General features: G+C 37.0%; 1 protein-coding gene across 1 annotated transcript in view; it reads right to left on the reverse strand.

Annotated features, from left to right (window-relative positions):
- Nucleotides 1-14,827, reverse strand: part of TTC6 (tetratricopeptide repeat domain 6) — a 205,674-nt gene that overhangs the window by 124,808 nt on the left and 66,039 nt on the right. Inside the window, exons 4-5 of the mRNA XM_049611599.1 lie at nucleotides 9,896-10,099; nucleotides 3,841-3,974 (exon numbers count right to left, since the gene is read on the reverse strand). Coding sequence (XP_049467556.1) covers nucleotides 3,841-3,974; nucleotides 9,896-10,099 — 338 coding nt within the window. The remainder of the gene's footprint in view (nucleotides 1-3,840; nucleotides 3,975-9,895; nucleotides 10,100-14,827) is intronic.

The raw sequence follows: 14,827 nt of genomic DNA on the forward strand, positions 1-14,827 counted from the left end.
GGTATAGCTTCCAAGGTTGAACTCCTCTTTGAATATTGGAAAAGTAAGCTTCAGTGTTTCAACTATTTCCTCTTGTGCCAAGACCTCCCAAATTTCACCTCCGGTATCACTATCTTACCTAGATTCCTCATCCTTAAGATACAAAAGATTGAGCCATCTTTGAGTCCTCTTCCCTTCACCTGCACATCCTATGAAAGACTGAGCTTCTCTGCTTCCCAGGGCTGCTGCTTCTCCCTCTTCACTTCCAACACACTCCTGTCAAGGTCCTCATCACCTCAGCCTGCATTAGCAAGGGTGGATTGAGTACCACATCCTCTGTCTCTTCCTCTCTTCAATTCCTCCTGCAAAATTCTGACACATTGGTCTCTAAATACTCCTTTGCCCAGCACAATGGCTCTCTGTTGCTTGCTGCATTCATCTAATTTCCTCTCTAAGTTTCAAGGCTCTTAGCATGTGGCCCTACTTCTAACACAGTAGTTAGAGTCAGACTGCCTCTGTTGAAATCCTGTTTAAAATTATTACTAGGTCAGGGGTGCCTGAGTAGCTCATTCAGTTAAGCATCTGACTTCAGCTCAAGTCATGATTTCATGATTCATGAGTTTGAGCCCTGCATAGGGCTTGCTGCTGTCAGCACAGAGCCTGCTTTGGATCTTCTGTCCCACTCTCTCTCTGCCTCCCCCCTACTGCCTCTCTCTCTCTCTCTCTCTCTCTCTCTCTCTCTCTCTCTCCCTCTCTCTCAAAATAAATAAATAAACTTAAAAAAATAAAATAATCACTAGGTCGTACGCAAGTCTATTTATATTTTGGCAAATAGGAAATAACATTAGCACATCCTGGATAAAGTTACTTTAAGGAAGAAAGGAATTGAGAACAAACTGATGGCTACCAGAGGATAGGGGGTGGGGGATGGGCAAAATGGGTGAAGGGGAGTGAGATATATGGCTTCCAGTTATGGAATGAGTAAGTCACGGGAATAAATGGCACAACACGGGGAATATAGTCAAGAGTACTGTCATAGCGTTGTGTGGTGACAGATGGTAGCTATACTTGTAAACATAGTATAACGTATAGAATTGTTGAATCACTATGTTATATACCTGAAACTAATGTAACATTCTGTGTCAACCATACTTCAATAATAAGGACTGAATGCATTTAAAACAGTATCTCTCAGGGGCGCCTGGGTGGCTCGGTCAGTTGAGCCTCTCACTCCTGGTTTTGGCTGGGATCATGATCTCAGCGGTTTGTGAATTCAAGCATGGCCCACATCAGGCTCTGTGTTGACAGCACAAAGCCTGCTAGAGAGTCTCTCTCTGCCCCTCCCCCGCTCATGCTGTCTCTGTCTCTTTCAAAATAAATAAATAAATAAAATAAAACAGTATCTCTCACATGGCAGATATTAGCTATTATATCAGTCTCCAGGACAATTCACAGGGCCAACAATATCTGTCAGTTCCTTCAGTTGTGGATCAAATGCTGCCTTTTTGTCCGTGCTTACACATCCTTCGAACAAGGCCTCCAAGACAAACTTCTCTGCAAAATTTACTGTTTTTTTTTTTAAATATCTCTTTTCATACATTGCCTTCTTCTTGTGCCACCCCTTCTGACCCTTTGTCTAATGGGTTGATGCCAATCTGTCCATCAACTGCTCCATGTGTTCTAGATGGTAGCATACATAGTATGAAGAAGAAAGACTTTAGGGTTGGCTGGGCCTGGATCAGAATCTCAGTTCTAACACTTGCAAGCTATAGCACTGGTCTCCCCGGAGGTCTTCTGTAAGATAAAAATTAAAACCCCTAACTAATGCCTTTGTAAATCGATAATAAGAAGTCCTGGCCTGTGGAACTCTCAAGAAATGCTTGTTTTATTTTTATTGCTGTTGTTATTAATTTGAACTGGACAGCACCTAACCCATTGCTAGGCACAATATGGACATTACTGAATCACTAATAGAGAACAGTTTATATCATTTCCAAAATAGCATAGGGCTCAACAAAAACAGGACATAAAATGTACACATTTGAATAGGACAAAGCTGCAGGAGCAGGGGGGTGAAGAGAGGTAAAACCAAAGCATTTGGAAAAGCCTGAGACAAAGAGACCTAACTGGAGAAGTGAACATGGGTGTCCAGAAAGCCAGGGATCCTGAGAAAGGATTGGGGGGGAAAAAAGGAGGGGAGAAAAAGGTGAGCTCTGATGTCAAGCTCATCCACATCATCGTTCTTTCTGGAACAGGTCCTGGCTAGTGGAATGTACTTGAGATTACATTACCAACTTTTTTTTTTTCCTTAAAAAGCATCACAACCAATCTGAATTCCTATGTTCCATCATACTCTAATAACAGATTTGTAAGTGAATCTCCCTAGGTTATTGAGCTAAATAACATCACGTTCCAAGAGATGGATGAATTCCCAAGAAAACAATTTAATGTGGGGGATAGTCACAGGTGAGAAAAGTTATGTAAAAAAAAGGTCTAAATAAAAAGGAGCAGCGAATAAAGGATTTTCAGAAACATTTTTCCAAAATTCCCTTTCATTATATAAATTTCTTAACTATCAGGTTTTCATTCTTCGGCATCTTATTGTTATTTCTCTCCAATGGAAATTTCTCATTTCAATTTTAATGAATTAACACAGTACTATATATTTCAAAAAGATCTACAAATATTTTTGGCATGTTCAAGAAAGGCTGTATGTTTTTATAGCACACTCTCCTTAAACAGGACTATTTGTCATTCTTTGAAACACTAAGACATAAAAAAGAAAAGACTCTGACTCTGTGTGTGGCCACACTACTTTGCTTAATGCACTAAATGCAAGGTTTTTTAGGGAAAAAAATCAAGAAGTTTCTGCTTCATTGATAATCTGACAGTAACTATTTATTGAAGGTAAAATACTTGTTGTCTGCTGTCACTATTTGTTTTAATACATAATCTTGCTAACTAAATGAGCTTAAAGCAATGCAGATAAGCAATGGCATGTACAGGGTCACTTAAATGCCAATTTGACTCTTTCATAAACTTTGGAATTCTTTTCCCATGAGTCTACTCTCAGCTACTAAATTGTGAGTAATATCCATTTACAGAGTTTAGGCTGGCCATAAAAAGGTTGTCTTCCATGTCCAGCACACCTTTCAATGCCCTAAGCAACAACAAAAGCTAATAATTAAAGCTTTTTTGAGCCCTAATAAAGAGTTGAATGAAGAAGAGTCTAGAATAAACCAACCCATAAAAATCTAGTGGTAAAATAAGGAAAAAATCAGTTTCAGCAAGGTGATTGGCAAAAGATAAGCCCATAAATCTAACTTGCATTTACACATTATTATTCAAAATTGTGGTTGTATCCCTGTGTATTAAGAATTTCCATTAAAAATGAGGGGGGGGGATAAAACATGATATAATGGTAGAGAAAAATAAGGTCATCTAAATTACCAAATTGGCCTATAAACATTTTATGTTGGGTTAAATTTTATTTCATTTTGCCATAACAAAATTAACCAATATAATAAGCAGTTAATACAAATTATGCATTACCGTGACCAAAAATATCAGATCTGACATGTTAACATTTAATTTTCCTTTGTCTCAAAAAGAGCTATTTTTATTATAGTTATGTCATTGTTATGTCATTAAACTAAGTGCATTGGTCAAAAGCATTAATAGAAAGAAGTGTGAAGTATAGCATATATATCCTAACCATAATATCTGATACCAACTCTTCCTGTGGGAAAGTTTAACTTAGATCTCATATATGAATTTCCTCAATATTTCTTCTTCCTTTAAAAATGCATGTTCAGTTATCAAAGCTACTGACAGTAAAAATTGTAAACATAAGGAAGTTACTTTTTTTTAGGTAGTTTTTGATCCTGTTGGGGTTTTGTACACCTTCCTTGTCTCTGTTGTGGAATTCCTAATTTACTTTTTTGTGTTTGCTTAGCTTCTTTTCCTCTGATTTGCAAAAATTCTGATGATTTCACCTTCAAGAAAATATAAAGTATGCTGTTAAGGAAAGTTGTAACATGAAAATTAGATCTTTCTCTCATATTTAATGGTTTATCTTATATTGAAGCTCCTAATTTTTATATATATTTTATAACAGAATATAAACCCTAAAGGTAAGTTGATACTTTCCTCTAAATCCTTGCCTAGGTTTTCACATATACACCTCAATAGCAATAAAAATACTAGTACCATATTTATCTGTAATATTTTATTTATTGCATTAAAACTATTAAAGAAGAAATACAAGATATTTTTCCTCCATAAATCTTCTCTTCTTGATTGGTATTTTTTCTTTAAGATTTTATTTTTTTAAGTAATCTCTACACCCAATGTGGGGCTTGAACTGAAAACCCCGAGATCAAGAGTTGAACGCTCCACTGACTGAGCCAGACAGGTGCCCCTTGATTGATATTTTTAATAGAACTTGCCCTTAGTCTCTTTGAAAGTTTGGCATGACTGGTGGTTGCAACCACAAGCCAAAATGAATAACTGTTTTGAGCAATGTTTATCAATTTGTACTTATTATACTATTGTATTGTTTTATATTTCTACTACTTGAGAAAAATCAAATGCATTTCTGTTTCTTAAATAATTGCCTTTTAATCATTATAGGTATTAGTAGTATTGTTTTTCTAGATTTCCTAGAAAATTTTCAGAATTCGTGATAATAGTTCATCTAAAAATATTTTTTCTCTGTTGGTTGCTTTGTTTGTTTGTTTGTTTTTAAGCTGGATTTAAGGAAGAAAGCAGAGAGAACTTCCTTAGGGAAAGCAGAAAGATATGGTTGAATAAGTAGAAGGAGGCCAAATAAAGAGAGGTTCTCCTAAATTAGGTCCAGGGTTTGGGCTCCCTGCAGTAAATAGGAGAGAGCTATTGCAATTTCATAGGTAAAGAAGTGATGATGAATAAGAAAAGCTCAGAGTACAGACCATTCCATCTCACTACCTAGTTAATGTTTGAATTTCCCTAAAGTTTCTCCATCTAATGGTCATCTATCCTGGCTTGAACACGATGAGGAAAAGAGGACTTGGATATATCCAAAGGCAGCCACTCTCTCTGAAACTCTCCCAGTTTGTTTGTTTGTTTGTTTGTTTGCTTGTTTGTTTGTTATACAGCCTAACAATTTTTACCCACCAGTCTCATTTCAAACCTCAGGAGCACACAGGTACAATCTAGCTCTTTCCATTTGATTGACAATCAAATATTTGAATACAGCTGACTCTCCTGGACCCATTTTCTCCCAGATAAACATCATCAGTCCCTTCAATTCTTCCTTACATGTTTCTGAAGTACTGTGCTTTTTCATCTTGAATGTTCTCTTCCAAATGGTCTCCAATTTGTCAGTGTCGCTCCTGGGATTGGATACCCAGATCCGAACACAACATTTGAGGTGTGATGTGATCAGATTAACCAGGAGAAAGATGATCCTCTTTTATGGTATTCGTCAATCAGCACAAACTATGATTGCACTTACCTTCCTATCACAAACCTAAGTGATAGCCTAAAATTCTGAGGTCTTTTTCACATTTGCTCTACATCACGTCACCTCATATCTATGCACTTAGCCTATGGACCCAAGGGCAGAACCATTCACACATTTATCCCAATTAAATTTCATCTGAGGTCTGGCCAACCAAATCTTACCAATCTCATTTGGATGTTATCTAAAAATCCAATCAGTAAATCTTCCATATTCTCATCCAAATTACTAGGAAATATGTTGAATTAGACCCAGCCCTGTTGCAGTCCACTAGGGACTCTTATGACGAGCTGTGCATCCTTTGCATAACTAATTACAAATCCATCTAGTAGTTCACCTGATTGCACTCTTGTCTACAAAACTGTCATTTGGAAGCTTACATAAATGGATTGCTATAATCCAAAGGCTAATAACAATAACTAATGTTGATTGAGCATTGTTGTAGGCCAAGCTCTTCACCATGATAGCCTTGCATTGAACTCCAGGTCTAACACTTTTCTGATGTTCAGTCTAGTAATTCTAGAAAAAGAAATAAGGTTGATCTTCTGTAGCTTGTCCTTAGGAAACTCATGCTGGCTCCAAGTGATGGCTGTTTCCTCTTATAAGCAGTATACAGGGGCTCTTACAAGGTTGTTAAAATTCTTTTAAAGAATCATTTAATCATTCCAGAGTTTTGTCCAAGATCAGTGCATACATACAGAAACCATAACCCTTATCCTTAAAAAAATAAAACTCAGATTTTCAGCTGCCAGTCTCCAGGCTTCTAGGTCCTCTCCTACTAACTACAGCACCTCCTCAAAGCTGCTGCTGACAGGGGTGCAACAGGCTTCAACCTATCTACCTGAGCTGACAGGCTCAGATATCGAAGTTAACTCTGAAAATCTTTAACCAATCTTGGGCTTCAAGTTTCTTTTATCACTTCTTTTTCTTTTCGTTCTAAACTAAAGATTATTCTCCTTGTCAGATTTAAGAGAAGCAAAGTACAAGTTTATCAGCTTCCTTTTCTCTATGTCATATTTCTGTTTATTTAAAACTTCAGCCTTTTCCCAAAAATAAATTAAGGTAGCTCTGTCACATGTTGTCATCACATTATTCATTCATAATGACAGGGCTATCCTTCCTTTTTTCTCTCTTTGCTCTTAAACTAATATGAAAAAAAATACTTTTTTTTTTATTCTTAGCATGATTCACAGGCCTAAACACATTCTGAATCTTAGGGTTTTTGATATAATTGTTACAGCCACATGCCACTTTTATGTTTATCTATGGATGTGTATTTCTTATTTCATCTTTTGTGTATTTTTAAAACTCTGAATGGAATAGATCACTCATAACTGTTTTCTGAGAACTGGAGGGATTTAGGGCATCCCACATCTCTTAAACTTTCTTCCATTTAGAATCTCAGGACAAGTGGTATCTACATTTTGTACAGACTTTTTACCCTTTTCCTTCCTAAAATGCTCAACAATCCTCTCACAAGCCCTTGTGTAAGTCATTTCTTCATAGTCACCATTATCTAATTTGTCTTTTTTATTTAATTTATCTAAGTCATGTTGGTCATGACTTAGAGCAGAGTCCTAATAACCTTTATTATACTAATGAGCTTCTAAGAATATAAGTGGCCAACAAGGTAAAGACTGATCAAATTCTGTTTTTTGTTTTTTGGGTTTTTTTTTCCTGAATGAGACCTTCTGGCATTTTTCTGAGCAGTGCTCTTTTATCACACCTTTTGGGTAGTTCTATCTGCTATGTCAAAAGAGGTCTTCTTGTCCCCAAATCTGGCCTGGCTTGCTGGAGTATATTGTTCCTCATTCCTGTGCTAGAGATGCTAGAGACTAATTTTATGACCTTGAATGTGCAGAGTAAAGTTCATGGATTACAACTGATCTTGAAATGTTAATGCAAATAAATACAAGATACTTGGTGGGATGAGTCACAGGAATACTTCCAGTGCCATTTTCTATGGCATTTTTAATATGTCCCACACTATCCCAAAAACAATAATCCATAAAGGTCTTTTTTGGTCCTCTTTTCCTCCTCTTGAAACACTTCTGGTTCCAGTTTAGAGTTCTCTTAATCCATTCTCCAAGTCTTTCTTGTCCAACCATTTCTCCTAGTTTAATGAGGACACTCCATCCCTAGTCATTTTTGCAAGTGAGAGTCTGTTTTTGTACTTAACCAGACACCTGTTTATTGTTGTTACGAAAAACAGTGTTGCCAAGGGGTAAAGAGTAAAGGTTCCAGAATTAGACCATCTCAGTCCAAGCCCTGCCTTCATGACCTAACATGATATTTATACTTGGACAAGTTATTTATCTTCTTTATGACTCAGTTTTTTCAAATACAGTCTTGTTAAGAAATCAATTATTAGGAAAACATAAGATAACATATGTAAAACACTTAGCAAAGTGTTTAGCATGTGGTAAATACTCAATAAATTTAATTAACTTAGGGAAGGACTGCCTCTTTTGACCAAAAATAAATACATTTCCATAATTTCTTAATAATATTTAACAGCAGTCACAACAATCCAAAAGAATTAATGTGAAACTTTTCTAATGAGGGATTTGAATTGCTTCCAGGCCATGGTGGTTAAATTGCTATCCAGAAAGTCCATGTCATTTTTTAACACATTTAGTAGCTAATCATTTGCCTCTCATGCCCACATTTTATTTCCAAAGTCCCAATGTTCAGGTAGAAGTATAGATGAAAACACTACCTGTGCCCAACAGCCTAACACTTTTTCATTAAGATGCCATAGTCTTTAAAGATACTGTCGGAAAGGAAAGGAAAGGAAAGGAAAGGAAAGGAAAGGAAAGGAAAGAAGAGAAAAAAGAGAAAGGAAAAGAGTATCTAAGATCTCCACACCTAGAAGGTGTCAGCCTGAAACACAGGATTCACCTGGAGGAGTTAGCAATGAGTGGGTTCACTCAGCCTTGGCAGAATTCATTTCATACCCCAAGTGTAAGCTTTAGAAAGATAGCATGACTTCTGATGAAGTCTGTAGCTCATCATAGGATAAGTCCTTTCTCCATAGCAATGGTGGATTTTCTCTGGTCAACTGTTATTTGTGCACCTTCCTTATTACCCATTATTCCCAAAAGATCAATATGCCAGCAAGATGAACTTAAGAAAGTAGGGCTTGAGAAATGAAGGAAAAAAAAAACAACAGGAGGAAACTGCACTAATCCAAACATAACGTCACCAGGACCCAGACTAGGTTGAGGGCAACTGGAAAAGACAAGGAAAAAAATTACAAGCAATGTTAGGAGGCAGGGTGTCTGGCTGGCTCATCTGGTAGAACATGCAACTCTTGATCTTGGGGCCATGAGTGTGAGCCCCAAATTGGGTGTAGAGATTACTTAAAAATAAAATCTTAAACAAATAATAATGTTAGGAGGTATCTAAGCCTTGGAGACTGATTATGGGTGAAAGCAAGGGAAGGGAAGATTACAGATAAATCCAAGGTTTCAGAGTTGGGATTTGTGGCACAGGTTCAAGAATAGCCACTTGAACTGGGGAAAACAGAGCAGGAACATGGTCTTCAGTGGGGAGAGGGGACCCAAAAGGAGAGGGAAGGTTATTACCCAAGAAGTAGTATCCATTTGAGTAAGTCAGAGAGCTATCCATGGTAATAATCAAGACAGTATTTTGTGGTTCAGAAAAAAAAAGTGGCTTTTTTAATCCTAATAATAATGTACCAATTTTTGGGGTCCCTGGGTGTCTCAGTCAATTAAGCATCCAACTCTTGATTTCGGCTCAGGTCACGATCTCACAGTTCATGGGTTTGAGCCCAGCATCAGGCTCTGCTCTGGCAGCACGGAGCCTGCTTGGGGTCTCTCTTTCCCTGTCTCTCTCTTCCCCTCCCCCACCTGCTCTCTCTCTCAGGATAACTAAACATTAAAAAAAATGTACCATTTTAAATAAACTCATTTAAGTCAAAAAGTAACTCAGATTAAAGAAAAGTAATAAGCAAATAGTAGTAAGGCAATACACAAACATGGTAAAAATTATTAAATTACACATATATAAAATGAATTTGGAAAGCATTCTCACAATAGGAAAAGACTCAGGGTTAGGATAAACCTATAAACAGGGCAAAGATGTAAAATATACAAAGTTCACCCAGTCCTGGTCCCTGGGCTATAGTTCCTGACTCCCTCAAGATGGTAATGGGAGGACTCTTGGTCAATTTCTGAAAGCCCTGAGGTTCCTTCACTCCTTAAATATGTGTCTTCTCTCTCCAGAGTTGTAATTAGGTTTGAGACTAAAAGTCTGCAAAACACAATTTGCATATTAGAGAGCGCTTTTTTTAGGGGGAACCTACCTCCATGCCTTGGCCCTTACCCAGGCCATTTTTTCACATTTGCACATCCTCAACAATCATAACTGTTTCCAACACAAATAATGTTTTACCTTTAAAGATTTGGCTGCTTTGGAATCACCTATGGGCTGTTCATCTTTCAAAAGTTTACTTGATTCATCTGCTGGTTGAACTTCCAGAGTTTCCTGAGATTTAAATACTATGCTTTCTGTTTCTGAGACTCCCCACTCCAATACATCCTCTTGTTCAAGCTGGAAAATACTTGATAAAGTTTCAGGAAGTTCCTCAAGCACATTCTGTAGGAAAACATAAATGTATGTTTAAGATCTTCTTATTGGTTCTTCCAAAGTTTTAAGTCACACAATGTTTCTTTCTAACCATAAAATGATTATAAAAATGCATGATTGAAATTAAACAAAGATAGTAAGTTTCCTGTGAAGATTTAGAAATAGAAGCTCAAATTGAGTTAAAAATGTAAAGGCTACCAAATTATTTCCTCTGGCTCTTGTCTCAGAAAATACAACTACCCCCAGGTTATTATGCACCAACTCTAAGGAAATCATAAGACTTCAGTCTTACCCTGACTTCACCCCACACGCATACAGAATCAAGGCCCACAGAAACAACTGACCTCTGCCCAATCCGAGGTTCTCTGGTCCTAAGAAATGTGGTTCCTACTAGCCAGATGCTCCTCCAGAAGACTGATCTCAGGTCCTCAAAGAAGAGCTGACCCAGAGGTCTCAAGAAGACCACCCAGACATCCCAACTCTATCCCAAGCCCTAATGAAAAATTCTCACAAAATATCACTCTTAAAACTATTTTGTCTTCCTTAAAAATGTCTCAGTGGGGCGCCTGAGTGGCTCAGTTGGTTAAGCATCTGACTCGATTTCAGCTCAGGTCATGACTTACCTAAAAATCTGAATTCTAGAGAATGACTTGAAAATGCAATTGTATCACTTTGTTCTTGATACATTCATTTGCTAATAAGTAAAATAAGAGGTAAAGCTGGCAAACAGTACCAAATACTACATAAATGTCTTTATTACGCCAAAAGGGATGGCTAAACCAAGAAATTTCCATTTATAAAATTAAACTTTAATCTGGAGCTCATATTTTTATAAAACTGCTTACTGGACACTACTATAATTTATTGTAACTAGATGGGACATTATTCAAATCCTATATCTGTCAATTAACAGATGTATGATTTTGGTCAAGTTAATTAACCCTTTTTAGTCTCATTTTCCTCACTGATTAAAAAAAAAGAGGTTAACAAAATCTTTTTCATAAAATGGCAGAATAGATACCCTAGAGGGACAGGTGCCATGGGCCCTATGCTGTCTACTTATGACAAACTCATTCGTTTCATGCACCACAGATTTGGCACTGTTTATCACTCTCTTTCTTTTGAATTTCTCTTCTACTGGCTTCAACACACACTCCCAGCATTCTGGTTTGGAGGACTAAACAGATGAAGGCACCACCCTCCAAAATAGAAAATGAGGAAGAAAAGTTTGAGGAGAGGCAAATGACCCTCTTTAGTACTCATCCCAGCCTTATTTCTCCACAAAATGTTTACTGGTCCTATCATTCTGTGCCCTGCCTCTATTTCAGAATGTATCATACTGTATTATAATTGTCTAGGTAATCATTATCACAGTTGTAATCATCAACATATAGAAGCATTATCTCATTTAAATTTAATCTTCCACCACAACTCCATGAAGTAGGAACTGTTTGTAACCCCATTTTGTGGATGAAGAAATGGAGACTTACAGAATTAAGTAACCTGCCCAAGGTCACACTGACAGTAAGTAGCAGTGCTCTGTTTGAACTTAGACAATCTGATTCCAACCTGTACTCTCTTACCCTCCTTCCCCTATACCCAACAGACTAGCACTTCTCAAAGTGTGTTCCACAGACTCCTGGCAATCTTTGAGCCCCTTTCAGATGATCTGCAGTGTTAAAACTATTTTCAAAATAATACTAAACCTTATTTGCTTTTTTCACTGTGTTGACATTTGCAGTGATGATGGAAAAGCAGTAGTAGGTAGAACAATGAACCAATACTTTTCTTTTTTTTTAATTTTTTTAATGTTTATTTATTTTTGAAGGAGAGAGAGAGAGAGAGAGACAGAGCATGAGCAGGGGACGGGCAGAGAGAGAGGGGGACAACAGAATCTGAAGCAGGCTCCAGGCTCTGAGCTGTCAGCACAGAGCACCACGTGGGGCTTGAACCCACAAACCCTGAGATCATGACCTGAGCCAAAGTCAACCAACTGAGCCACCCAGGCACCCCTGAACCAGTACTTTTCAAATTATTAACACATGAGATTACAAAAGTGTACAGGGGTAAAGAGCCATTCAAAGAGCAAGGCAGATCAATGGATTTTAATGTAAGGATATACAATAAGTTAATTTATCTTGTTTCAGGTTCCCCATTGCAACTCATCTTTAAGAAACTACCACTTGTACAGTTTGGATGTATTAATAGAGAATAGTATCCATAATTATGTTAAAAGGCTATTAAAATGTTACTCCCGTTTCAATCTGTATGAGACAAGACCTACTGAATATACTTCAACCAAAAGAACATACACAACAGATTGAATGCAGAAACAGATATGAGACTCTAGCTCTCTATTAAATCAGGTATTATAGAGATTTGCAAAGAAAAAAAAAAAAGTAAAACAATGCTACCATTCTTGCTAAATTATTTTTTGGATACAATTTTTTTCTTAATAAGTTTTGTGTTCATATGTAATTGAACATAATAATTGTGTTATTATTTTAAATTAATGAATAAATATTTTATATTTTTCTCAGTTTTAATTTCAATTATAGTATATATTGGTTGAAATAATCCACATAAACAAAAACTCCTTTGGGTCCTTAAAATATTTTCTAAGAGTTTAAAGGCATCCTGAGAACAGAGAGTTTAAGTACATTAAAACTTTAAAGTCTGGGGCCCCTGGGTGGCTCAATCAGTTGAGCATCCAACTTCAGCTCAGGTCATGATCTCATGGTTCATGGGTTTGAGCCTCATGTCGGGCTCTGTGCTGACAGCTCAGAGTCTGGAGCCTGCTTCAGATTCTGTGTCTCCCTCTCTCTCTCTGTCTCCCCACTCTCCCACCCCCCACCTCTCAAAAATAAATAAACATTTTTAAAAAACCTTAAAATTTGAGGATTTCTTAAAAAGGAAATTGTGTCTGGGGCATCTGGGTGGCTCAGTCGGTTGAGTGTCCGACTTCAGCTCAGGTTTTTGATCTCATAGTTCGTGGGTTCAAGCCCCGCGTCAGGCTCTGTGCTGACAGCTCCAAGCCTGGACCTGCTTCAGATTCTGTGTCTCCCTTTCTCTCTGCCCCTCCTTCACTCGCACTCTGTCCCTCTCTCTCTGTCTCAAAAATAAAAAACATTAAAAAAAATTTGTTTTAAAAAGGAAATTGTGTCTTACCTATCTTTTATGTCTCAAGTACTTAGTGCACTGTATATCATCAGCAATTATTTGTAAATGAGTGAATGAATAAATAAAAGAAAATGATATCAGTTTCTTCCTCTGCTATGTATTTAGTCTCTATTTAGAATATTCATTGAACGGTATTGTACTTTGTCTCTTTATCTATTGGTCTACTCCATACAATGAGTTCTTCAAGGTCAAGAACTGTCTTTTCTATCTTTGTATTAACCATGTCTACAATAATATCTATCACATTGTAGAAAAGGAATAAATAAGTTCCTTGATTTTTTTATAATTATGTGAGGAAATCATTCTCCATGATGATTCAAAAACTATTATATTTAAAATGGTGGGTACTTAAAATAAGTTGTATCAAAGAACTGAGAGACCTTTGGCCTGTGGCACTGAGATGTTCACAAGTGAAGCTACATACTCTGAGGATGCCAGGCACAACTTAGAAAGAACAGACCCTCTTCAAATAAGAGCATGTTGCTCTATGCTCCCCCAGAAAAATGTCAGCTCAGGAATCTTCTAGAACTCCAAGGGACAAGTAGGATAGACAGGTAGAGTTCTGCTTTCTAGCAGAGTAGGCACCCCGAAAAATGTATCTAGAAAGATACCACAGAGGAGTCTTTTTACCATGACCAGGTATCAAATTAAAAGGTACTTACTTTATGTCAGGGTACCTGGGTAGCTCAGTTGGTTGAATATCTGACTCTTGATTTTGGCTCAGGTCATGATCTCACACTATGTGAGTTCAAGCTCTGTATCAGGTTCATGCTGAGTATGGAACCTGCTTGGGGTTCTCAATCTCTCTCTCTCTCTCTGCTCCTCTTGCTCTCGTTCTATCTCTTTCAAAATAAATAAACTTAAAAAAAAAAAGGTACTTTACCTATTAAAAAGCCAGTGGCCAGAAGAGGTCCAGTGATTGCTTATAAATGTCAAAGCTGAGAGAATGGTTCCCACAAAATTACAAGGAAATCAATATTTTTGTTTAAATCTTTATTTTAAATAGTCAAGATAATGTCTAAGCTAGGCACCTGATAATTGGCCTTTTTCATAGGTTCCTGAAAATGGTATCTTTTCCTATACTTTACATGAACATAATAAATGGTATTAAGTCACTTCATTTATTAATGAAGAACTTCTATTTTTCTGCACCTAACTAATCTTGTATTTTGAATTTACTATACCTATTAGAAGTTCAGACATCAGAGGTTTCAATATCTACCTGTAAATGGTGATCCCTAGAGGCAACTACCATAGATGTCAGTCTTAAGCCCAAAGCATATGTGGGAAAGCTTCAAAATTGATTTAGCCACATATTAGTGCCACACATCCTGGGTCCTGAGGTAGGAGATGAGAACACAAAGCAGAAAAAGGCATGGTCTCAACCCAGAAGCATTTCAAACTCTAGCAGTTTAACCAGTTGTGGAAAGTAATATCACTGGATCCATGGCTTTTGTGAAAAGATCCCATATATTTTCTAACCATGACATATTACCATAAAAATGAAGTGTGAAGTTTTATGTATGTGGATTCACATTTTCAGGAACTATAGAGCTT

This window comes from Panthera uncia (assembly GCF_023721935.1).
Source record: "Panthera uncia isolate 11264 chromosome B3 unlocalized genomic scaffold, Puncia_PCG_1.0 HiC_scaffold_1, whole genome shotgun sequence".
In the NCBI taxonomy this organism is placed as follows: Eukaryota; Metazoa; Chordata; class Mammalia; order Carnivora; family Felidae; genus Panthera; species Panthera uncia.